General features: G+C 46.3%; 1 protein-coding gene across 1 annotated transcript; it reads right to left on the reverse strand.

Annotated features, from left to right (window-relative positions):
* Positions 1 to 1,939: 1,939 nt before the first annotated feature.
* GID4 (GID complex subunit 4 homolog) lies at positions 1,940 to 26,126 on the reverse strand. The gene is made up of 6 exons (XM_041770803.1): positions 25,663 to 26,126; positions 20,280 to 20,339; positions 14,702 to 14,809; positions 9,841 to 9,942; positions 8,049 to 8,179; positions 1,940 to 5,157 (listed from the first exon to the last, which is right to left on the reverse strand). The coding sequence occupies exons 1-6, from the start codon at positions 25,849 to 25,851 to the stop codon at positions 5,094 to 5,096; spliced, it is 654 nt and encodes a 217-aa protein (XP_041626737.1). The 5' UTR covers positions 25,852 to 26,126; the 3' UTR covers positions 1,940 to 5,093.
* Positions 26,127 to 26,242: the final 116 nt, after the last annotated feature.

Genomic DNA, 26,242 nt, shown 5'->3' on the forward strand with positions numbered 1-26,242 from the left:
CTGGGAACATGAAGGTGCTCAGGAAGTCGTGACAGAACAGGTCAGGGGTTCTGCTGGACAAAAGGATTTTAAGTGGATTGAGTGATGCTAATGTCAACCAGTTGTTTGTTTAAAGGCTATTTACTTTTTTTGAGAGGGACAAAGAGAGAGCAGAGTGTGCCAGAACATGAACAGGGAGAGGAGGGGCAGAAGGAGAAGCAGACCCCCACTGCTGAGCGGGGAGCCCGACTTGGGGCTCAATCCCAGGATGCTGGGATCATGAGCTGAGCTGAAGGCAGACGCTTAACTGAGCCCCCCAGGCACTCCTGTGCAAACAGGTTTGAGAAACACTGCTCCCAGTCAGGGCCAGTTCCAGAAAGCGTGGAGGGGAGGGGGTTATTTATTGACCAATGCTGTGAATGATGAAGCAAGCTGAAAAATCAGGGCAAGAAACCATGGCAAAATGAACTTGAATTTCAGCCTAAGCTTCTCTATAAATGAAAAACCTACAAATGTTTTGCTTGCTATGTGCAAATAGGGCATTTCAATCTTTAGATGTTTGGAAGAAAAAGCTGCTCAATTGCAATCCAATTTTCAGGTATTTTTCTGTGTCACAGTGAGTTTTAATGCTTTCCTCCTCAGGTGCAGTTGAGATCGATGCAGACAGCATTGATATTTATAATTTCCCCTTTGTCCTGTCCTGCAGTGGATTTCACGCTTAACACAATCCATGCATTTTCCACCGTTTCCATGGATGGCTTAAAAGCAAAGCCAACTAAGGTTTACAAGTGAGGCTCTAACACTGAGATACGAAAGAGGGTCTTGCCAACTGTGGGGATCAGAATGCCAATTTCCACTCTATTCCAGACCATTAGTTCCTTGAGGCCTGGGAGCATCGTGTGTTTCTGTCCCAATATTCAGAATGGCACGCTGTACATGGCAAGCCTCGGCAAATATAGTGGGAAGATTATGTGGCAAAAATGACCTGTTAACACGTGTGGGGCATTGCTATAGTTTTGAAAGTTCTTCAGGAACACCTCCTAGAACCCTCCACTCTCCGACCTGCGTAAAGATTGTTCCTCCCGCTCTCCAGGCGCAGAGCATTTGGCTGGTGCGTGGAAGGTCCCATGAGGACTTAAACATAGTTTTGGGAGTGAGAGCCCAGGCATCCCACAGCTTTCTCCCCCTACAAAACCACCAGTGAATGGGATCTTCAACTATAGAAGTTCAGCCTTCTGAACAGCCTATGCCTTTCTTCACACGTCCTCGTCCTTGGGAGAAAGGAGTTTATTATTGTTGTTCAAATAACAGGAGCTCAGAGATACTTTATACACAAGGGGAACACTGCCCCGACATGGATGTTAAGTTCCCTTAGCCTTTCGACTCGCTTAACATTAAAGCTTTTCGGCACTGTAAAGTTTCTCGAAAATTCACATGGTATTTCTGGCTGTGCTCCTTGGCCCTGCTTAGGGAGATGGTACCGGAAACCTCACACGACAGCAAGAGAGCCAAGGTGTTCTGGCACACCAGGCAGGGTGGTTTGTCAAAATCAGAACCAGGCGTTCTGGGCTGGGCTAGGGCCCTCAGCCACAGGATGCGTGCAGGGAAGTCAAAGGCCTGGACTTGGCACCAACAGCTAGCTTCAGGACATCGCGTTGTTCGGGAGCCCGAGTGCTTTGGGGTTCAGGCATCTCCTCTGAGGACCAGGCCCCATCTATACTGCCTGCGCCGGCACCAAACCTGAGAAGCCGGGAGCAGACAGCTCTGTTTGTGGATTTTCTGTGTGTTAACTAAAAGTATAAATCCTGAACACATGCAAAAATAAAAAATTGGGGGAAAAACCTTCCACATTTTTAAAGAAATGTAGAAATTAGCAAAATGGAGCTCAGATGTCAGTGCCTAGTGGCTGACACCATGCTCTCTTCTCACAGAATGGTTTTCATTTAGAAATAGGACAAAGTCACTGCTTAAATACCTTTATTATTTTTTAAAAATTATTTGGACATTGATAGCTCTGCAAAATACTTCTCCCATTCCAAACCCTCAAACCCTTTCCACATGTCCTCCCTAAAGAAACAAAATATTCATACTTTGTGCCCATTCAAACCTAATTTTTAAAAACACGTAAGATTCAAAATCAAAGTTTTCTTTCTCAGAACTTGTTAGTAATTTTAAACCACAATGCAACATACTTAATGGCATTTCTTTTTAAAAATTAGCTTATCAGACTATTTTATGAGGAAAAAAATCAATTCAAGGCCTTAGAATATAAATTCCCTGTTTCTGAAAGCAAAAGACATTGAAAAGCCCCTTTGCTCCCCTGGAGTTTGTGATTTCCACGTTACCAACAGAACCAGCACACAGATGGATTTTCTACTTTGTATTAGGCATTGCTCACTTGTGGACTGCTAAGGATGGGCAGGTGGGAAGGGAGGATTCCAGCACAGAAGAGGGACAAGGCTGGGAGCATAGGATGGAAGCTTTCTGAGCAGTGGAAAGCACAGCCGAATCCCTAGGATCCTACCTCATGGCCGGTTTGTTTGGGGTGGAGGAAGACGGTAGAAAATCTACAACCTGCACTGATTTCTTAATGATGAATACAAGCATCCACCAAAACTATTGCACATAGTACCAGAGGCGTGTAAACCACTGAGAAGGTTCAGGAAAGAAGATCCCCCAGATGGGGACGATCCCCAAAGTTCCTCTGGGGACTTGGAGAAAGAAAAGGATTGATGTTACCTGTTTGGGAATCACTAAGGGGAGGTGGACAAGTAATCCTGTCCCTATCTTCAAGTTCCTATCTTCAACCAGGCAGATTTTTATGGAAACAAATCTTTATCACGGAGGTGCCCAAAAGATCTAGCAAAGATATCACTTATTTTCCCCAATGCAACCGGTACACTTCATTACCTCGCTAAAAACAGAAGGAAGAAATTCTGATAGAACCTGACCCTTCTGGCTAGCTGAACAGCAGCAGTGTTTCAGATGTCCTTTCCTGCCCTCTCGACTGACCTCCAAAGCCACACAGACGGAGCCCTGATGAGCTCCAGGGGGTGAGCTCACCCCTCAGGTTCCCAGTGGGGCCTATATCCTTCAAGGAGCTTGCAAAATGCAGAGGTGTAGGAGCATGCTGTGAGAAGGGAACCTGGGGGACGTGGGGGGGGGGGCAGGGGGATGGGATGGATGGATGGGTCAGATGGCCCGGGAAAGCCACTGTCTCCTCTACTCACATGATGTCTGCCAGCTACACTAGAGGCTGTGCCAGTGTGGTCTCCTCAGTAATGTGCCATTGGCTTGCATGACCAGAGCCAGCCATCCCGATGCCTTGAGTTTCAGAATTGAGAAAACATTTGACTCATCTCTGCAAATGGATGTGAATCAAGTTTCCACTGCTGTCACTAGGACAATGTTTTGGGGGCTCTGAGAGCCCGGCCTCACTAGATGGGTTGGTCTTACCTCTGTACAAAGCCTTAGACACCAATTCCTTGGTGTCCCAGAGCCCACTGACTAGGTTCCCAAGTATTTCTCCTTTAACCTTTCCCTGACATTCAGTCTCAGTAATGTACAGTACGTATGTTGTCAAAAGGAAAGTCACTTTTTAAGAATACAGCATCTCCCTACTGCTCTTCTAGACCAAAGGGCCATATGTTTTCTGAGACCACACATGGATATGCAGCTTTCAGCCTGTTTTGCTCCTGTGCATTACAGCTCTCCCTCCTGTATTCTGAGCAAGTCTTGTAAACCACCAGCAAATGCCATGAGCTCCCCCCAACCCCAAAGCCCTGCCTGTATCTGTGGACTACAACTGATGCCAATCTAGTAAGCTTTTTAAAACATTAAAAAAAAAAAAACCCAACACCCCCCCAAAAAAAAGCCACACCCCCCCCCACACACACATCCACACACACACTTTGGCACGTGCGCCTTGAGTTATTCTAGCGTGTTCGTGTTCCCACCCCTCCCCGCCCCAACATTTCAGAGTCGCTGTTTCAGGAGAATGACGGCCCCTTCTGCTTGATGGAAAAGGTCGCCTTGAAGCACTGCTGTTTTGAGTAGCAAAAGGAGGAGGTACAAATGCTAAACTGGCCCCAAAAACAGCTCTCAAGTTTAGCACTAGAATTTATGCAATGCTGCAAAACTTTTGTACCAGGATGACTAGTTTTAAACTGCTGGTTGATTAAATATACATTTACATATAGATATAGGTATAAAAATTACTAAGTCAACATTTGCTGTTTTCAATGTGAAAACGATAAAATGTAATTCTGAATAATTGTGCATTTGCCATAGGGTCCTTGTTAAAGGGACCATAAAAATAATTTTGTAATAAAAAAACTCTTTTTTTTTTTTTTTTTTTTTTAAGTTTAGTATTGCCCTCAAGTTCAAAAGTTTGGAGCAAACGTGCTGAGTAAAGCAGGATTGGAACCTGTTCCTGCCAGGGATCTGGAAGCCTTAAATTTAGTGATCCCCGATGATGGCAGGCCCATGGAACCTGCCAGCCACTGACTAGCTTGACATGAACACTGCAGGGCTGGGCAGCGCCAGGTGACCCCGTTAAGCAGCCTCTGCCTCCCATTTCATTGGCGGATGCTGCTGCAGCTCCTGGATTCCCTGCACAGAGCTCGGTGCGGGGGCACACATGTGCTGGGGCTCTGCTTTTTCTTGACCTACCAGACTAAGCAAGTGGGGGTTTGGTGGGGGAGGGCGGTGCAGAGGGCCAGGGCCTGGGTAGAGACCACTGAGCACCAAGGCTGAGGGTGACTCGGAGGGCTGACCTACTCAGTTGGAGGTGGGGATGGAGAAAGGAATGGGCCTTTCGGTGATACAGAAGTTAGCTGTGCAGGAAGGAAAAGTGCATTTAAGGTAGCTTAAAAACAGATTAAGACCAAACTGCTGCAGAGAGGAAGGAAGAACAGAGAACACTCCCTCCACCTGCCCTGCTGGTTGGCCATGCTCCTTGGATTCTGTGGGTTAACATTCATGCTTTCTGATGTGAGTCTGCTTGTGAAGACACAGGAACACATGTTCTCCTGGTTCTGGCAGGTACACAATTTTCTCGGCAAAGTTCTTTTTTGCCAAGTTCAGTTTTATTTGGTTCCTGCTCTGAACCGCTGTCACCGGAATTCATAGATGGGTGCGCTGTGTTCAGGAACGTGAGTTAGATTGAGTGACTGATACCTGTAATGCGGGAAGAGAGAGAAACAGGAGACAGTCTGAGCATCCTCAAAACCAAACAGGGGTTCTAAAAAGCCCTCCCTGTCACCGGAGCACCTGGTAAGCCACATGCTTCAACTGGAACATAGCTGCATCGCAGACCTCTTGGGCTGAACCAAATCTGGTTTTATTTCTATTTCTTTGGTTAATCCTCTGGAACTATGCATAAGAGGAGCTGCTTTCAGGCAACTTTCATGAAGCTTTCAGGCTTCATGTTCTGACCATGAAGTAAGCATGGTACGTCCCGTGAAAGGAGAGGCCGAGAAAGCTCTGGGAGAAGATGCAGACCGAAGCCCCAAGCCTCCTCCTCCCCCTCCACCTCTCTCCAATGTCTGGCACCTCAGCTTCTCCGGGACAGGGACCCTCAGGCTGGAATGTCCTCAGGGACTTCATGGGTAACACAGACACACCCCACTTCTCATGGAATAAAAAAACACCATGGAAAAGATAACTCCCTACCTAACCCCGGAGTTTATGTTCCCTTCATCATCATCTTCTCACCTCCCTAGACATGACACTAGACTCAGAACTTCAGAGTTCTGAGGTGTTTGTTTTTGCCCCTATAATAAGTGCTCTGAGTAGTTAAGCAGATGAAGGAAAAACAGAGGCCAGGACAATCCACACACGGGGATGATAACCTCCAGGGACAATCAGTGTTCACAGGGTAAATGTTAGCTTTCCCCTTACTCATTTCACATGGGAGTGAGGAGGAGCAGGGGGAAAAGCAGCTTCTTTTTCATCACAAAAAAAAAAAAGAAAAAGAAATCAAGATAATGCGTTAGCCATCTGAATATGTAAATCAAAGCCACTAGACCCCCACGTCATACCCACCAAAGTAGCTATAATTAAGACATCATAACGAGCGTTGGAGAGGATGTGGAGAAACTGGAACCCTTGTGCATCACTCATAGGAATGTGGAACACAGTTGGGTTCCAGTTGGGTTTAAGGTGGGTCCTTAAAATGTTACAGAATTACCATATGACCCTGCAATTCCACTCCTGAGTAGAGGCCCAGAGGAATTGGAAGCAGAAACTCAAACACATAACACTCACGTTCACAGCAGCATTAGTCACAAAAGGCAGAAGGGGAGAACATTATATCCATCAATTGGTAAAGGGATAAATAAAATGTGGCACCGTGGTCCCCCCATCTATGGGGGATACATCTAAGTACCCACAGTGAATGCCAAAAACTGTGGATAGTACTGAGCCCTAGATATGGTATGTTTTTTCCTGTACATAAACTTATGACAAAGTACAATTTAGAAGTAAGGCACAGTAAGAGATTACAATTTAGACGTAAGGCACAGTAAGAGATTAATAATAATAATTAATGATAAAATAAAACAGTTATAATAATATGCCATAATAACCGTTCTGTGAATGTGGTCACTCTCTCTCTCTCTCAAAATACCTTCCTGCACTGTAGGGTGTGAGATGGGAACCTGGCTGCGTGACGTGGAGTGAGGTAACTGACGTAGGTATGTGACCGAGTGTTAGGCTACCACTAACCTCCTGACACTGTCAGAAGGGGGATCATCTGCTTCTGGGCTATGGCTGACTGCAGATAACCGAAACCGCGGAAAGCAAAACCATGGATAAGGAGGGGCTAGTGTATATCCATACCACAGAAACTTATTTAGCAATAAAAACAAAGTGCTGATCCATCCTGCAACATGGTCAAACCCTCAGAGCAACACAGAGTGCAAGAAGCCAGATGCAGGGCCTTTAGTAGTGTGTGGTTCCCTTTATATAAAATATCCAGAATAAACATGTCTGCACAGAACATCAGTTAGTGGCTGCCTGGGGCTAGGAGGGGATGGGGAGTTGGGGTGGAAGGCACAGGGTTTCTCCTCGTGGTGGTGGGGGCATTTTAAAAATGATTGCAGTGATGGTCGCAGAACTGTGAATATTCAAGGCGACCAAATTGTATGCTTTACATGAATGGATCATATGGTATGTGAATTCTCTCGATAAAGCTGTTATTTAAAAAGAGGATAGAGCAGGTTTTCAAAACTCATTTGAAAACAGAGCAATTATGGAAACCCTATAATTGTGGCTCTCAGAGGAGTGGAGACTGTGCTGAGCCCAAGGGCATTTGTTTGCAGATAGCATTTTGCTGCCACTGAACAAGGAACTGGAGTCAACCCAGGGTAGCATCACTCACAAATCACCAAAGTGTGGAAAATGTGGAAGGGAATACGGTGTTTCCACATTCAGAAAGGAAATCAAGTATTTGGTAATATGGCTCCTTCTTCAGGTATAGCAAGTTATTTTGAGAAGCAGTGCTGTGGCAGCAGAGTCCCCAAAAAAGGTGACAGAAGCTAGCACTTAGGGGATGGCACTCGGTCCTTCACCTCAAACGGAACACAGGGCAGGACTGCCAGCTCCACAGGGGCCCCTTGGTCACCAGACTGAGACTGAATGCGTGTGGGGCTGGCATCTAAGGAATGTGACCACAAAATTGGAAAGGCTGCTAACAGCAAAACTCGCCCTGTCCATGGTTGGATCTCACATTGTAGTTACTGATTAAATTTGGGAGGAAATACAAGAGCAGCCAAGGTTGGGTAGAGACACTGCTGATGATACAGAACCTCCTGAAAGCTTTTTAGCAGTGAGTTCCTTTATCGAGCACTTTGTTTTCATCTTATTTACTCTGATCTGTGGTTAGGGATAGGAGCCCCTCCTTGAGCAATTGAGATCAAACAGGCCCTCCACATGTAGATAGAGCATAAAAACTATGCAGAGACAGGTGCAGAGGTTTTCTTTTAGATTTGGCAAGTGAAGGGAGAGCCTGGGGTGGTGGGGGGGTGGCACAGCAGCAAGCCATCTCCTTTGCCTCTGGGATGTCTTACCATTCTGAACTCCTATGGTAATAGTAGCCCTCTATGGAGGCTGCCGACTTCTGGAAGCAGATGTAATAGAACCCAGCAAAGGAAGCACCACTGATGTCTTTGATCGTGTGGTCTGGGACCAGGAACTGTTCCTGCACACAGATGGGAGAGGTCAGTGACAGACAGTGTGCTCCAGCCACTTCTGGGGCTCCCCATAGCCTTCAGCTGGTTCTGAGGTTTCACTGTCACATGGCTTTACCCAGACTTGCGGGATGATGGTGCACATCTGCATTTCAACCTCATCTGTCAATAGCATTCATGTGCTGCTAGAGAATTTTAGATACTAATACAGAAGCCTGTGTCTTGAGCTCACCAAGATCAGCAATGAAGAGAAGGTCCTGTGGTCCTCACACCTCTTAAGTGAATCGATACCTACCTACCTACCTTTCAGAGCCCACAGACAGAACAACACAGGAAGAGGAAGTTTCTGCTCCGCTCCAGGAACTGGTGCTACGTTCCTGATCACCTCAAGAACAGCAGGCCGCTGCATGCTGAGGGCAGGTCAATCACCACTTGCCCCCGTAACACCCCCTCAAAGAGATAGATACCTCATCATCTGCCATCAGATTGGTACTATTCTTGCTCAGGCACCTTGGGAAGAGGCGAGCTTGTTATATCTCTGGCTGTGGCCAAGCTGAAAGGCCACATCCGGGCACCTACTCTCCCAGCGAGATGAGGTCAGTGGCCCCAGGGCCCCAAGAGGTCTACTGCAAGCCCACAGTGAGTCACTCTGAGAAGGTCTTTGGAGGCCAAACAACTCCACTGGCTTTTTTTTTTTTTTTTTTTTTTAAAGACACTCTCTGTCCCTTTCCTCAACCTTTGAAATTGTAGTTTTTAAAACTAATTTTAAAGTTAGAAGCTTGCGAGAATACTTCCTTTAGGGCTTTATTAGCTGGCACGTTTCCCAGTAGATGGCAAGCTCTCAAGGGCGGGACTCAGCTCTTACTTCCTTTACCTGGCCAGTGTCTAAGCAAATAAGTGATGACCCCCACACTCCTCCCCAAGTTATTAGCCATACAAACAAAAGACTGGGAATAACTACTCTAAATGATTCGTCTGTATGAAAGCTGGCAAGATTTCAAGATAAAACAGCTTTTTCCTGCCAACTAGGGAACCAGGGCTTGGAAGTGGGTGTCCATTCACAAAATGATTTCACAAACCTGCTTCACAATTTTGCTAGCCTGCGGCTGCAACACAGCAAATACCAGGCTATCAAAATAGGGAAACACAAAAGACTTGTCAGCCCAAAGCCAATCTAGCGAGTCCAGCCAGATGGAGCTCTTTGAGGGCTGGTGAGTGGAAAACGCAAATTCCATTCCTGGTCCCTCATTTCCTGCTGGAGGGAACCAGACAAGCAGGGAGCCTTGGCTAAGACATGCTGCACGAACAGTCACTACATGGTGCCTCGGCCCGTGGCTGAGAGTAGGAAATGACGGTGACTGACTCTGGTTCTCTTCTGAGTCCACAGAACACTGGAGATGACTCAACATGGAGAGTCAGAGGTGCCGACAGTGACCACCCGCCCCCAGCCACCAATTCCTCTGCTATCCACCAAACAGTTTCTCCAAACAGAAACCGTATGGCATGGCAGCAGTTCGCCACTGTGGCCTGGAGCTGTGCCGGCTTTTTACAAGTGTGTGAAGGCGCTACATGGAGACAAGCTGTAATGAGCACTGGGCACGGAGAGCAGGTGGGGCAGGGATACAAGGCAGGCACTGGCGTAGCCAGAAGACCACCTGGGCTGGGACCTTACCTTCCACCTCATGAAGACATAATCCCCATTCTTCAGCTCTTCATAATCAAAGTCATCTGAATTAAATGATTTTGCATACTGATAAAAAGCCAGAAACTTGCCCTGAAAGCAAAAAATAAAGCATGAGAACTGATCAAGGGAGGGAGAGGCTGGTATCAGAGCTGCCCTTCTTCTGTGCCCAGCAGCAACCACCTTCGCAAAGAGGGGACAGCTGCTAGATGTGGCCCACAGGAGCAGTAAAGGCTGAGCATTGGGGGAAGGGAGCCTGAGGTGTCCACTGGGCTGTGAACTCAGACCTGGACTCCAACTGAGGCACCACGGGGCTATACCTACCAAGTCAATGTGGTCCGGAGAAAGGCCCCAGGTTGGGAATGGATGCTATTCCGGGGGCCTTGTCTCAGGACACCTGACCACAAGCAAAGCCAGGAATGATCAGTGAGATATTTATATGTGAATCAACACAAAAGGATGAGAGGGCTTTACTAAAGCTGGGTCCTCTTACATAGTATATGTACTGGCTTAGGGCCAGTCAGTGGCCCTTACATAGTATTGTGGCTTAGGGCCAGTCAGTAGAAACAGGAAGTGGGTAATATATAATTAATTTCTTTTCTTTTTTAAAAATATTTTATTTATTCATGAGAAGAGAGAGAGGGGTGGGGTGGGGCAGAGACACAGGCAGAGGGAGAAGCAAGCTCCATGCAGGGAGCCCAACGTGGGACTCGATCCCGGGTCTCTAGGATCCCACCCTGGGCTGAAGTCAGCGCTAAACCGCTGAGCCACCCGGGCTGCCCTATTAATTTCTTTTTAAAAAGGAGACCAGAAATAGGTTATAAAACTGTGCCTCATGATCCTATTTTTGAAAATGGAAAAAAAAAAAAAAAAAAGGTTAATACCTGTTTTAACTTTGGGTATTGTTATTATATATAATTTTTTCCTTTCGCTCTTCTGTTTACTCAAATATTTAAAAAGTATATTAATTTTATTAAAAAGTATCTTAAATAAAATTTAAGGTACAGAGGTATTAACTCATAGAATTTGTCACATATTTCTATTCTAAATGGATTAAGTATATGGAATCTTGACCTAGGGTACCACGGTGATACCAACTTTAAATATCACTCAGGAAAACTTGAGAGTGAAAAACAATGTCCCTGATTCTAAATTATAGGCAGTCCTGGTCTTATTGTGTGTCACTTTATTGCTCTTTGCAGATATTGCAGTTTTTAAAAAGATTTATTTATTTATTTGGGGGAAGGCGGGGGGAGAGGGAGAGAACAGACTCCATGCTGAGCATGAAGCCCAATGAGGCTGGAGCTCAGGACCCTGAGATCACAACCTGAGCAAAAACCAAGAGTTTGATGCTTAACCAACCCAGGTACCTCCAGATATTGAATTTTTTTTTATAAACTGAAGGTTCGGGGCAACCCTGTGTCAAGTTAAGTCGATTGGCACCATTTTTCCAACAGCATAGGCTCACCTCGTGTCTCTGTGTCCCATTTTGGTAATCCTTGCAACATTTCAAACTCTTCCATTATAATTATATATGTTATGGTGATCTGTGATCAGTGATCTTTGATGTTACTAACATAATTGTTTTGGGATGCCACAGAATGCACCCATATAAGACAGCAAAGTTCATTGGTAAATATTGTATGTATTCTGACTGTTCCACTGACTGGCCATCCCCCACCTCTCACCTTCTCTTTTGGGCCTTTCTAGTTGCTGGGACACAATATTGAAATGAGGCCAATTAATATCCCTACCATGGCTTCGACAGGTTGGAGTGAAAGGAGGAGTCACATGTCTCTCACCCCTGAAACCAAAAGCTAGACATGATTGAGCTTAGTGAGGTAGGCATCTCAGAAGCTGAGACAGGCTGAAAGCGAGGCCTCTCGCACCAAACAGCCAAGCTGGGAAGGCAGAGGAGAAGTTCTTGAAGGAAAGGGTAAGTGCCACTCCAGGGAGCACACGGATGAGAACAAAGCAGTCTTGGATGTGGAGAAAGGTTTAGTGTTCTGGAGAGAAGGCCAAACCAACCCCAACACTCCCTGAAGCCAAAGCCTAACCCAGAGCCAGGTCCTGACTCCCTTCCCTTCTGTGAAGGCTGGGAGGTGAGGAAGCTGCAGGAGAAAAGTCTGAAGCTAGCAGAGGTTGGTTCCAGAGGTTTAAGGAAAGAAGCCGTCTCCATACCATCAAAGTGAAAGGTCAAGCAGCAAGTGCTGATGCAGAAGCTGCAGCAAGTTCTCCAGAAGATGGAGCTCAGATAACGAATGAAGGTGGCTGCACTCAACAATAGATTTTCAATACAGATGAAACAGCCTTCTTTTGGAAGAAAATGCCATCTAGAACTTCCATAGCTGGAGAGGAGAAGTCAATGCCCGGCTTCAAAGCTTCAAAGGTCAGGCTGACTCTCCTGCTGAGGCTCATGCAGCTGGTGACTTGAAGTTGAAGCCAATGCTCATTTATTATTCTGAAAATCTTAGGACCCATAAGAATTATGCTAAATTTACTCTGCCCTTTCTCTATAAATGCCTGGATGACAGCGTATCTGTTTACAACATGGTTGACTGAATACTTCAAGCCCAACATTGAGACCTACTTCTCAGAATAAAAGATTCTTTTCAAAATATTATTACTCATTAACAATGCACCTGGTCACCCAAGAGCTCCTGTAGAGATGTTTCCTGTAATATAGAGCTCCAGGAGCCCCACATGGGATTCTGGGGCTCTGGAGTGGGCTGGGAAAGTTATGAGAAGCTGAGTTCTGCGAAGGTGACTGGATTGCTAGGTGAGGAAGGGCCCAGAAGCCCAGCTCTTCATCCTACCACATCAAGGGTGGCCTTCCTTGTCCTGCTGTCACTCAAAATATTTCAGTTCAGCCTAACAGAGGAGATCCAGCTATTTCCCAGTGTTCTTATGCAAGTATGGAAAACGAACAGTTGGTTTCCAGGTATTTTATTTGCAGCAAATCTAGCTTAGAACTGACTTTTCATTGAGTCTCAAAGACCCTGCTTTTTTTTGCAGAACCGAGCTGTGCGGGAAGAGCCAACATTGGGCAGGATGGACCAGATGCCAGCTGGGAGCCCTTCAACTCTGCTTGCTTTCCTTTTTTAAAAAAAAATTTTTTTTTTAATTTTTAAAGATTTTATTTGAGAGAGAAAGAACATAAGTGAGAGAGGATGAGAGAGCACAAGCAGGGGGACAGGCAGAAACAGGCTCCCTGATCCCAACCCCTGGATCATGACCTGAGCCAAAGGTAGACACATAACTGGCAGAGCCACCCAGGTGCCTCCCAACTCTGCTTTCTGATACCAGCACCACTATGTACCACTCAGGCTCCCCTCAGGTTTCCTAACTGAGTATCCTAAGAGATTCAGACCTTGTTCATTCCCTCATATTATACACGCACAAATGACTTACTTTCAGTGTCCATTTGATACAATTGGCAAAACACATAGCTTTCAAAAAATGGTTTTAAAAACTCAAGTTTAAGTTTAATTGAAACTTAGCATTTGAAAGATGTTCCTTCCCTATCTCAAGTAGAAAATATGAAGAAGCAAAGTGGCTAATCTTCAGTGAAGTTAAGTAAGACGAGGGTCTGTGGTATGGAGTTCTCTCCAAGAACTACCACCAGAATCAGGAGAGAGCTTGAACAGCCAGGTGAGAGTGGCAGGGGGAAGCATGAGGAGTTCTAGAGTCTAGGTGGGTTTTTTTTTTTTTTTAAATTAATTTATTTATTTATGATAGGCATACAGAGAGAGAGAGAAGCAGAGACACAGGCAGAGGGAGAAGCAGGCTCCATGCACCGGGAGCCCGACGTGGGACTCGATCCTGGATCTCCAGGATCGTGCCCTGGGCCAAAGGCAGGCGCCAAACCGCTGCGCCACCCAGGGATCCCTCTAGGTGGGTTTAGAGGGTGAGCACATTGGACTTCCTCGGTGTTACACCAAAATTCATTGGGGCGCCTGACAGTCTCAGTCAGTGGAGCAGGCAACTCTTGATCTCAATGCTGTAGGTCTGAGCCCCATATTGGGGGTAGAGATTATTTAAAAACAAAATCTCAAAAAAACTAAAGAACTGGGGCACCTGGGTGTCTCAGTTGGTCAAGCGTCTGCCTTTGGCTCAGGTCATGATCTCGGGGTCCTGGGATTGAGCCCTGCATTGGGCTCTCTACTCAGTGGGGAGTCTGATTCTCCCTCTCCCTCTGTGTGTTCACTTCCTCTTTCTCTTTTTAAAAAGCAACTAAAAAAATAAAAAAATTAAATAAAGCCAAAATTCATCATTGCCATGGCCAACTACACCAGAAGACTATTATGGCAGCTTGAGAAATGGATTTTTGTGGGTTTTTTTTGTTTTGTTTTTTTTTTGAGAAATGGATTTTTGAAGACATAAACTCGTGTGAAAGCCAATGAAATGACTGGAGGATAGCATCTCTAAGTTGTCTCAAAGTGTTCACTACCGGTGAGTGAGAATACATTCCACACTTTATAGGTAAAAGTGGAGGGACTGGAGTTCTCAGTGGCATCCTGATGATGCTTAAGTTGAGACTGTGTTTGTCGGTCAGGAGTTGAGTGGGCAGCCACCCTGGCTCTCCCAACACAGAGGTGCTGGTAGGAGAAGCAGCTTTCCAGAAACTGCATCTCTACCTCATGGCAACCCTAAAGACAGAGGCCATAGCTGTATGTTTCACAGGGTTCCCCCATATAGAGGAGATGAGAAAAGAACAGTGGACAGGTGGACAGGACAGGGGGACAGTGAGGAGACCCTTAAAGCTCAGGACAGTATGGAGACCCCAAGAGCTAAGTTCCTTGGCTCCTCAGCAACACCTGGGTAGCCTGGAGCAGACCAAATATCTACTCACCCAGTGTTTCCGATCAACGTCTTCATCTGCATCCCACTTCCGTGTTAAGAAAGGGTGTTTTTTGCTGATTATTTCTCCTTCAAAGAAGGTTGTAAGGGTTGGATACTCCTATGGTAAAAACCCAGATATCAAAATAAGATGTTGAATGGGAGTTTTGACCTTTCTTAAAGGAAAAATCAACCTTGCTTTAACTTTTTCCCAGGACTTTGAAAAAATGATCACACTGCTAAGCAATGACCCAAATGGAGTTAGGTCCAGTGATCTGCCAATGGCTGCAGATTTGACCTGAATTGGAGGTGCCCAGAGAGTCTCTTGGACTTTGTCAAAACCCTTCTATGACTTCACTTGCTATGTACTGATTACTCAAGAAAGAGCTTGGACAAGTAAATTCTGAGTATTCTAGGATACAAAGCAGGTAGTAACTAAGTAGATGTTACTTTCTAAGGAAAACACTCAAAGAGGCTACAAAATCACAACATTCACAGCCAAGTCTCCCTCATGCCATGATCTGGCCCGTGGTTCTCAAACCAGTTCAGTCATTTGTCCCTTTTGTGCCCATTTTTCAGGTTTCCAGGGGTGGGTTGTTTTTGTTTTTTTGCAGAATACCTTGATACATTAGGTACCTTTAATTTAACTATATGAACTAAGGCAATCTATACTATCTATACTATGGAAAATATATGTGAATCATGTCTGTGATGGAAAATCACAACAGCAGAACCAAATGCTATGGGGGGAAAAGTAAGCTGTCATCCTAATTGGGTGCTTAAAACACTTGTCAATTTTATTTGCTACTTGTTCATCTACTGATAAGGAGGCACCCAAGATTTCTGGGGGGGGGGGGGGGAACTAATGGAAGAAAAAGTTAACATTGTAAGAGGTCTCCATTTTTTTGCATTTGTAAAAAACCAACTAACTGACCAACCAATCAAACAAACCCTCAGTCCAGCCTGCCAGCCCCTGGTGTTTCCTGGAAGCATGGTAAGGACGGTCACAGGCCTGGCAAACCATAAATTACAGTGCTAATGTCCCTGGGACCACAGAGGTCACACTTTCTTCTTCAGGTACTACATAAGCCCCTCTTATTCTGCATCAAACACCTACCCGTGTTTAAAATAAATCTGCTCCGATGGCTTTGCTACTTCTCTCAGCTTGACCTGCCACGTAGCTGGGGATGTCCCTAAGAGACACTGCCGCACTGATTCAGCAGCTCCTGGGAAACAGCACAGTCACTGGCACCATAGTGGACTGAAGAAGCCTGCTTCACTACACACCACTAAGGCTGTCTGTTGTCTTGACAGTGAACTCTGAAATACACAGCACCCTTCCCACCAAACCACAACCCCTTCCCCCAACAAGGGGCCTGGGTTCCTTGTACAGATATTTATGTATACAGAGTGAAGAAATTAAAGGGGGGAGATTTCCTAAATGGAGACTTGATTTTAAAGCTATAAACTAGGGGCATCTGGCTGGCTCAGTCCGTAGAACATGACTCGTGAGTCCGAGCCCCATGTTGGGGTGTAGAGATTACTTAAAAATAAAATCTTAATAATAAAATAAAATAAAATAAAATAAAATAAAATAAAATAAAATAAAATAAAATAAATAAAATAGGGGTGTCTGGGTGGCTCAGTCGGTCAAGTGTGTGCTTTCGGCTCAGATCATGATCACGCGGTCCTGTGATCCGGTCCCACATAGGGCTTCCTGCTCAGCTTGGAGTCTGCTTCTCCCTCTGTCCCTCCCCCCATTCATATGCTCGCTTGCGCTCTCTCTCTCTCTCTCTCCCTCCTTCTCATATAAAATCTTTAAAAAATAAATAAAATAAAATAAAATAAAATAAAATAAAGGTATAAACTAAATTATACTCATCTGTTTTAGGAAGAATTACTAATGGAGAAAGTTCTATATTAGCATCAACTTGAGATTTTATTTATCTTTAAAAGATTTTATTCATTTATTTAAGAGAGAGAGAGTGAGAGAGAGAGTGAGTGCATATGCACACACAGGGAAAGAAAGGAGCCAACTCTCTGAGCAGGGACCTCCACTCTGGGCTTGATCCCAGGACCCCAACAGAGATAATGACCTGAGCCAAGGGCACATGATTAACCGACTGAGCCACCCAGGCGGCTCCTGGCTTGAGATTTTAAATGAAAAGCTGTACATATTTATTTTTCTGAAGTTTGAGCCTTAATATATTTTTAAAACTTCCACAAAAAAGAGAAAAAAGGAAGAAAATGATAAAGTGGTCCTCTTATGATACAAAGAAAATACTTATGGTTCAAATTGCAATTTTCCTAATAAATTGTTTCTGCGTTGAAAATGTTTCAGGCAACATATCAAGGTGACTGCAGAGTACCCCCAAACTCTGAGATTTAAAATAAAATAAATATTGCCTGATGAGCATCAATTAGGGACAGTAGTTACCAAAAAGATGAAATATCTCTCAGGGCAGGACCAGGAAATTCAAGCACTTGGCTATAGGCAAACTGGCAGTAATTTTTAGAGCCAAAGGGAAAACTCTGTCTGTGGGAGGAACATCAAAAATACGAGTCAGATAGGAAGAGACGGAGCAGCAACCCTCCACCTCGAAAGCAAGCAAGGGCTTCCTACAGGCGGGTCTACCTATACTAGCAGGCATTTAGGTGGTCAAACCACTCCTCACAAGGATTCTAGGCCCACCAAAGCCCCCTGGTTTGATGGGTCTGGTTTTCCAGGTAGACCCACCTCGTGAGGGATTAACACCAATTGGCTACTGAGTCAGAGGGAACTTCGGGAACATGCATGTGCCTCAGTTTAGAAATGAGCAAACGAGCACTCCTGTGTATACATCAGTCTCGGTGAGTTTGGTTAGTGTGACCTATCTCCTTGGTTCAGACAGGTCCAGCAGAAGCTTGGCAGAAGCTTCCAAATCAATCTAGTGAGTGAGTGGAGAGTCTGGCCATGACTCCCTAAAGGCTGGGCTCCTAGGCCCTCTGCCAGCTGCAGGGCCTCCCTAGAAATGACCCTTCTCTCCATAGGTGGCTGCCTCAGAACTGCAAAGGAAATGTTACCTGACACCCATTCTTCACAACCCTGGGATTTCATTTCCAGAAGGCATATAAACTCTAAAAACTGTGCTCATTTGTGAATGTGAGGTAGCCAAGAGACAAATGACCTCCAATTTCATAGTTCATTTTCTATACTGTCTGCACGAGGGAGACTAGGGCTCAAACCCAACCATTTAAATGGGTTTTATTAAAATAAATCACATGTGATGTTTTCACAACTATACACGGAAAAGCAAATAAGCACAAATACCTGTATTTTATTTTTTATTTTTTTAAAGATTCCATTTATTGATTCATGAGTCACACACACACACGCACAGAGGTAGAGATATAAGCAGAGGGAGAAGCAGGCTCCACGCAGGAAGCCCGATGTGGGACTCGATCCTGCGACTCCGGGATCACACCTTGAGCCACCCAGGGATCCCGAACAGCTGTATTTTATAACATAGATAACAAGGTGATTCAGAGAATCATCACTCTTTTGGCATTTTAGTGACTGTACAGTGCCCACATGTCGGATTTAGAATTTAAAAAGTGTTTAAGACAGTTGTTCAGTGCCGTGACTGCACTAAAAACCAACGAATTGTACATATTAAATGGGTGGATTGTACAGTATGTCAACTATCTCAGGACAGCTACTAAAAAAGGTGGCTAAAAAAGATAAAATTCAAAGAATCTTGAGGAGTGAGCAGGCCCTAGGAAGCTCAGAAACACAGCCTCCTTTAGATTAAATGTACCATTGCTAGGGGCACCTAGGTGGCTCAGTGGTTGAGCGTCTGCCTTTGGCTCAGGTCGTGATCCCAGGGTCCTGGGATCAAGCTCCACATCAGGTTCCCTGCAGGGAGCCTGCTTCTCCCTCTGCCTGTGTCTCTGCCTCTCTCTCATGAATAAATAAATAAAATCTTAAAAACAAAACAAAACAAAACAAAACAAAAAAAACACCATACCTGAGCCTGCTGCTCATCATAGAGCAGACCAGTCTGGGGCAGCCATGCGCAGACAGGAACGACTGGCCAGGAGGATGGTCTCCTCATTCCAGTCATGAACCTAAGTGCCCCCCACCCTTCCTCAGGGAGCCTGGCAGCTCGTGACTCAGAGGAGCTTCTGTCAGGTAGGGTTACTTGCTCCTGATGAAACTTTGCAGAAGTTCTGGATGCTGGACGTCATTTGGGGATTCTTAATGCTACTTACTATTTTCATGCAGCTTCCTATTGCCAGAGTGGCTAGTTTTAGAGTCAGTGGTAGCATTCCACAGGACAGAATTTGTTAGTTTCCTTATGAAGCTAAATGTTTATGTTCTGCACTCAGTAAATGCATCTGGCTGCCTATGAGTTGAGTATATTCTGTTTATTTTCTACTACCGCAAATTCAAAGGCTGGAATCCTTCATTTTGCTTACATTTTCTTCCCCTAACTCGATGGGCTAAGTTTCTAGGGTGAGGAACAGGTTGCCTTTTCATCTCAACAAACTAGGAACCTCTCAAGCTTCTAATATAGAGAAGTGGGAGAACCAGAGCGAATCAAAGAGAGGGAAACAATTGTTTCAAGACGGAGGATGATAAATGCCTTAGGATGCCTTGATTTGTATCACATTAGAGTTTGCCTCTTGCTCTTACATTGTTTCCTCCCTGTCTAGGACAGGTGCCTGGAGTAGACAGCACAGGTTTATTTTACTTTAATTATTATCCAAGTAGAGCTGACCCACACCATTACGTGAGTTTCAGGTGTACAACATAGTGATTCGGCAATGCTATGTGTTGTGCTGTGCTCACTATATGTATTAGGTATTTTTCATTCTCATTTACAGATGAGGAAAGAGAAATGAAAGCACCAATAAGGGGCAGAGCAAGGATGTCACTCTAGCCCTTTCCATGGCTCCATGAAACTGGGCCATCGAGACAGTGAAGGCTGATCAGGCCAACAGGGCACTGCAGCTAGGTCAAGCCCAGGCCCTCACGGTGGAGTTAGGTGGCCAGCTCAGTCCCATCCTTCCTCTTCCTGTTTACTCACTAGCAAGGAAAGAAAGGATGCTCTCTCTTGCTTTCCATATTCCCAGGAGTTCTGCGATTTAAAAAGTTGGTTCAAAGAAAGGAAAACACTCTACATTTCCATAGCAGCTATGTCTGTTAGAAACTGGATGATCACTTTTCATTGTTCCAGTGAGCTCAGGGGTATAAGGAATGCCAAAGACCTTGGGTCTGGAAGGTTTAATGCTTATCTCAGAAACCATTAGACTTATGACAACGGGTAGCCATATTCCTACTCTATTTTTCTTTTCCACCGAGGATTAAAAGTAAAATCAATAGTGTCGGGAACACTGTGACTTACTTATAAACTTTAAAGATTTGTGCATCTGTATACTTTCCAACAGGACACATCAAAACTGCATGCTTTGTGTGTGTGGTACAATAACAACACTTCACAGGGTGCTTTAATTGGGCCTCAGGGTCAACGAGGCTGGCCCTTTACACCCTGAGAATGCCCCACGTGCAGCCCACTGTCTGGTTCTAGTTCATGGGAAGGAGTGCTTACCTCAGTAAGACCTTTTATCTTCAGGTACCCACAAAGGTAAGAGTTCCCCGTGTCCACATGCTGGAAAGAAAGGACACACAGTCTTATTACAAACAGAGGAACCACTGGGCGACAAGCTGGGGGTGCTGTGGAAATCCATGCATCTGGTGGTCAGAGGCACTCCTTTGAGGCCAGGTGGGGTAAGGGAGGCCAGGAGGTTGGTGCCCGCTGAGCACAGCCAGGGCTCACCGGCTTTGAGATCTCCGTGAGTCCTCCCTCCCCACGGGCCTGTTCAGATGACGCAATCTGATCCCAGGACCCTCTCAACTTCCTTCAGCTGAGTATCTTGAGACCAAAGTGCCTTTCTGGAACAGGGAGCCCACTCAATACAGGTCTCCCACTGGTCCAAGAAGTATACTTTTCCCCAACATTTACACTAGGCACAATCCTGCATTATTTCTTTATGAATTGGGCAGCATATTCAGGAAAGGCATCTTATGAAGACTGCTCTGGCAAAGATTTCAGTTATGAACAAAAATACTGACCCCAGATCAGAACACATCAGAAATGCCCCCTCTTCCCATTTTATATACCAATGCTTCTATTTCTTGATGTAAGAATTAGAAGGCTAAAATAAGCAGGGGTAACAGGCATGGGAGATTCTGAGGCTTTGTATCCACCAATTATGGATTGCTGAGACACTGCTGAGTACCTACCCAGCAACCAATTTCCTACTTTTCCATGCTGCCAGGGCCCAGATCCTGTTCTGGCACCCACTCTGCCCTCACAAGACCTGGTCAGCCCTGATGAGTCTAAGGCAAACATGTGCCCTTTCCCCTTGTGAGTCATCGGTTTAAGGGTGAGTGACACAGTTCTGACCAATCAGATATGTGTGTAAGTCTCCTGGGTGTTTCTGGGAAAGATGCTGACTTTCGATGAGGCTCTCTTTCTTTCCCTGGCGGTGGCAGTATCTGCACACAGTGCCCAGTCCCATGGCAGCCATCTAGAGACCATGAGGACAAACAGGTCAGGAAATGCCAAGGATGGCAGCAGAGAAACATGGAAGGAAATGGGCCCATGAATGAGCCAATCTGGAACCAAGCCACCTCCAAGCTTCTTGTAATCTGAGATGCTGGGTTCACTCATTCTTTAAACTATTTTGAAGTGGTATAGTTACTTGCAGCTGAGTGCACCTGAACTACTACATTTCACCCAAATCTATACAGATGGATCCTGCACAGATTTTCAGATTTCATGGTAATTGAGCTCACTTACAAAGCAAACCCCTGGAATGAGAGCAAACCAAAGTATAATGGTACTGTGGCACATTCAGATTTTAATGTTAAGTGAGATCTCATTTTAAGCAGCTAGGAAAGTTTTGTGGTATTTATCAGATTTGGGGGCTTAACTACTTTCATTTACATCATCAATCAAATGCTATGGCAATCCTTAAAAACTGTAATGAACACAGTCAGCCAGATGAGGTCAGCACCAAGGCAAATGGGCTTCAGTGAAGCTGAAATGCTCCCACAGTTTGGTGCTGGTGACAAAGGTACTCCATGTAAAAACCGCCAAAGCATTTCAAATATCCTCATCTGCTGGCCTTGACACTGGATGTTATCTAGAGTGGCTAATCTGCACTAACATGGTTCAGCAAAGAACTTTTATTAAAAGACACACAGCTCTAACCTGAGGCCTTAAATTTCAGGTATGCAATTCTCATTGAATTCAATATAGTTTGGGGTTTCACAGCTGCTGGAAAAGATATCAGGTGGCCAGGATACCTGCTAATAAGATTAAAAACTGAACTGGAAGTTGGCAAACATTTTGCATAGATTATCACATGCTCAAGAATCAGGATTTCAATTTGGCCTCCATTCAACCTTGTGTGTCTCTCATTCTGCCCAAACTGCTCTTGATGACGGTCTGTAAACTCAATACACTACAATGCAGAGAACTTTAACTGAAAGCCAGGCCAGCATCTCGATGAGAAAGAAAACAAGGCAAATGTTGAGCATGGAAGTCTCACAGCACAGCTGTGTCCAACAGCTGCTCTTTCTAGTACCCCTTCACAGTGACCCTGGCCTTCACTCTAGTCTTGGCTCCATGGATGGCAGAGGAGAAAGTTACAGTAACAAGAGCAACAAGGAAAACCCAGCTGGAATCTCACAAAGGTTTGGGGAACTCTAAGCTGGAATTTCAAAAAGAGAAAGTGCTCCAAAAAGCCCACAAAAAGATGTGCAACGTCATTAGTCATTAAGGAGATTCCAATCAAAACCACAATGAGAAACTGCTTCACACCCACTAGCATGACTACAATCAAAGCGATGGATGATAATGTGCAATTGTCAACAAAGCTGTGGAGAAACTGGAACCCTCATATACTGCTGGTGGGAGTGAAAAATGGGGTAGGCACTTTGGAAACTGGTCTGGCAGTTCCTCAAAATGGTAAACATAGAGTTGCCATGAGACCCAGCATTCCACTCCTAGGTATGTACCCAAGAGAAATGAAGACGTGTCCACATAAAAGCTCATACAGGAATGTTCACAGCTTTGTTACTCGCGATAGCCAAAAAGTGAAAACCACCCAAATATTCATCAAATGCTCAAATAAATGCATCAAATAAATAAAATGCTGTATATCCATACAATGGATTATTATGCAACAACAAAAAATATTGAAGCACTGATACATGCTATGGCATGTGTCATGGCAAACCTTGGAAACATGATGCTCAGTGACAGAAGCTAGACACAAAAGGTCACATATTGTATGATTCCCTTTATATGAAGTGGCCAGAATAAGCCAATCTTAAGGAAAATAAATTTAGTAGTTGCCTAGAGTTGAGAGGGTGATAGCTAAGGGGTAGGGCTCCTCTTTGGGGTGATGAAAGTGTGCTAAAATTAGATTGCAGTTATGCTACCGAACTCTGCAAATACATTAAAAACACCTTAGATGGGTGAATTGTATGGTACATGAATTATATCTCAATGCAGCTGTTATAAAAAAAGAAAGAAAAAAAGAAGCAGGAAAGAGGCTGAGGTATAAAAGGCATAAGTATTCTAAGAAGGCTGAATCCAAGAAACTAGTCCTGGCTGAAAAACCAGGGCAACAATGGGGCAATTTACATGCCACTTTCTCAATGATGGACAAACAATCCAGATGTAGGGCAGCATTCCTGGGCATGACTGTGGCTCCCACCTCCCACCATCAGACATCCTCCTGAAGTGGCTTCAAGCCATCAGCCAGGTTTCTGCTCTGGGCTACCCTGAGATCAATCATGCACCAGCTCAATCACCACTTCTATTGGTTCACAAGGAAATGGCCAGCTGACAAGACTTCAGAAACAACACACCAATGACAAAACACGGGGTGGGGGTGGGAGGTGCTGAAGAAACCAAAGATGACTTCCCTTTGACACTTAGTGACCCTGGCAGGAATCCCCTACCACATCAGAAACCATCAAATTACACAATGGGCACAAATTCAAGATCATTCCAAACATGACCCCCACCAAGGATCTCACCTCCAGAATTTAATGATTTGTTGCCAAAAAGGGGGGGGGGCCTTTTCCTTCACACTAAATTCTCACATTTTAAGTAAGAGAAGAGGTATCACCACATTATGCATATAATTATGAGCCAAATGAATCAGTCACAATAGTTTTCCACTTTTAATAAATACCGTGGCTCATGAGAGAAAGTGAGGTTTATAGGCCAAAGATACAATTAACACAAAGATGCAGTTTTTCCCAACCGAAAAAAGATCAAACTATTGATTCCGGCAAAACAGTAAGAAAAAAAAGAGGCTAATGATGCTCTGCTGTTAGCAGAAAAGAAAATGAATCTCCATCGTCTTTTGGGTAGGAGATCTACTTGCTCAGAAGAGAGGCTGTTCAAGATTTAACAGTTTTAAAGAGCCACAGGCACATAAGGCAAAGACATATCTCACGTTCCTATCCTCACACTTGGGAGCGGTAAGGTGGCACACTGGTCCTCAGAGCTTCTGTAAAGCCTTTCAAGGAGGCAGATGGGGAAAGGCTTTGGGGAAGAACCTAGAAGGTGGGGCATCAGGCTAAGGGATAAAAAGGCAAAGGGAGGAGAAAAATGGGTCGGTCCTGAGGCAGGCAGGGGTAGCTACACAGGAATGGTTTTGTGGGGAAAGGAGAGAAAAAGGATTATCAACTACTGTTGATCTCTGGCTAGGAAAAAATTTCAAGTGTGTTACTATTTGCCCAAGAGGGGTGAGGTGCAGAAAATGGCCAGAGTAGGGAAAGCTGTAACTCCAAAGCTATCAGGGGCTAGCAGCAGGTACTTAGAAATCCAGGTCAAACTTGAGGGGAGGAGAGGTGGGGGGGGGGGGGGGGAGGTATACAGACAGCAAGGAAATACCCTGTGAGAGATAATACTGGGTGAGTTCAATTTCCCAGCACATGGGTATCAGAGACCAGGAGGAAGCCCTGGCTGTGTAGATAAAAGTTAAGAATGCAGAAAGAGAGTCCCCTGGAGCCAAGGAGGAAGATGAAGGTATAGGTTGGGGAGGTATGGGTAGACAGGCCAGGGAAACTGGACCTGGAGGTGGCCAGAGAATGGAGGTAAGGACCATGAGAAGCCTAGAGCAGGACTTGGGGCTTAGGGCGCCTGGGCCAGGAAGAGACTGGGGTGGGGGTGGGGGGCAGGAGGCAAGATCCCAACAAACTAGGAGGAACTCCACCCAGCAGCACCCAGAATGTGAGTGCCTGGTTTTGAGGGAGTACCAAAGGCTAGGAATCAGTTGTGGGTTGGGGGCTCTCAAGCTCAGGGGCTAACGGAGGAAGTGTGCTCCCAGCTCCGAGGGAACTGCCTAGACTCTCCCAAGGAATAAATCCTGGGAGGAGGGCCCCAAGGTTTGAGGATCCCTGAGACTGAGCAAAGGGGAGCGGAGGATTGTCTCAGGTCTGGGATATTTTGACGTGGGCCCAGCCAAGGGTAAGGTCCCGAGTCAGGAGAGACCAATGGAGAGTTCTTCAGGGTCTGGGAGGGACTGGAGGGAGGGCTGCTCTCCAGGCGACAGGTCCTGGGGAAGAAGGACTGAGGTCTGAGGGTGGCCAGTGACGGGGGTGGGGTGGGGTGGGGGCTTCCGGATCCCAGGCAGGCCGGTCACGGGCTTCGAGTCTGGGAGAGTGTTCAGGGTCTGCCAGGAGCTGCTCACGACAGGCTCCGGTGTGAGGGGCAGGTCAGGGTTGGGCTTGGAGAGTGTGAGACACCAGCTGGGCAGGTCCCGGGGGGTGAAGCGCCTGGTGCAGGAGGCCCGGCGGCGAGGGCCTGGTCCGCGGCTGCGGGCTCGAGGAGCCGGGGGCGGGCACGGCCCGTGAGCGCCGCGAGGAGGCCCTCGGGCCCCGGCCCGGCCCGGCCCGGCGCTCACCTGCAGCACCACCTCTACGTCGTACGAGTTCCCCTTGCTCTTCTGGTGGCCGCGGAACTTGGAGCCGCTGTAGAGCAGGCTGGTGGCCACGCCGGGCTGCTGGGTGTTGATGGGCGGCGGCGGGATGAGCGAGGCCGCGGAGGCGGCCGAGGCACCGGCCGGCGGGGGACACTCGGTGCGGACCGGCATCGCGGGGTCCCCCGGAGCCAGGGCTGGGGGGAGGGGGAGAGGAACCGCCGCCGCCGCCGCGCGGGAGCCGAGGGGGGTGGCAGGGAGGGAGGGGCCGGGGCGCGCACGCGCGGGGTGGGGGCGGAGGGGGGACCACCCGCCCGCTGCCTGCGGACCAAGCGCTCCGGCTGCCACCGGGACCCCGGGACCTGCGAGCAGGGCCTCCCTGTCCTGAGCTGAGTCCCCCTCCCCACTTGCCCTCGCACACACACCACCCTTTGGATTGGCTCAGGCGCGCCGGGGGGGCGGGAACAGGCTCACGCGGCGCTTCCACCCATTGGCGGGCGGGGAAAACACGTGGCGGGGCGCGCGAGGAGCCCTCTGGGACTTGTAGTCTTCTTTCCGAGGCGCG

This window comes from Vulpes lagopus, chromosome 10, assembly GCF_018345385.1.
Source record: "Vulpes lagopus strain Blue_001 chromosome 10, ASM1834538v1, whole genome shotgun sequence".
In the NCBI taxonomy this organism is placed as follows: domain Eukaryota; kingdom Metazoa; phylum Chordata; class Mammalia; order Carnivora; family Canidae; genus Vulpes; species Vulpes lagopus.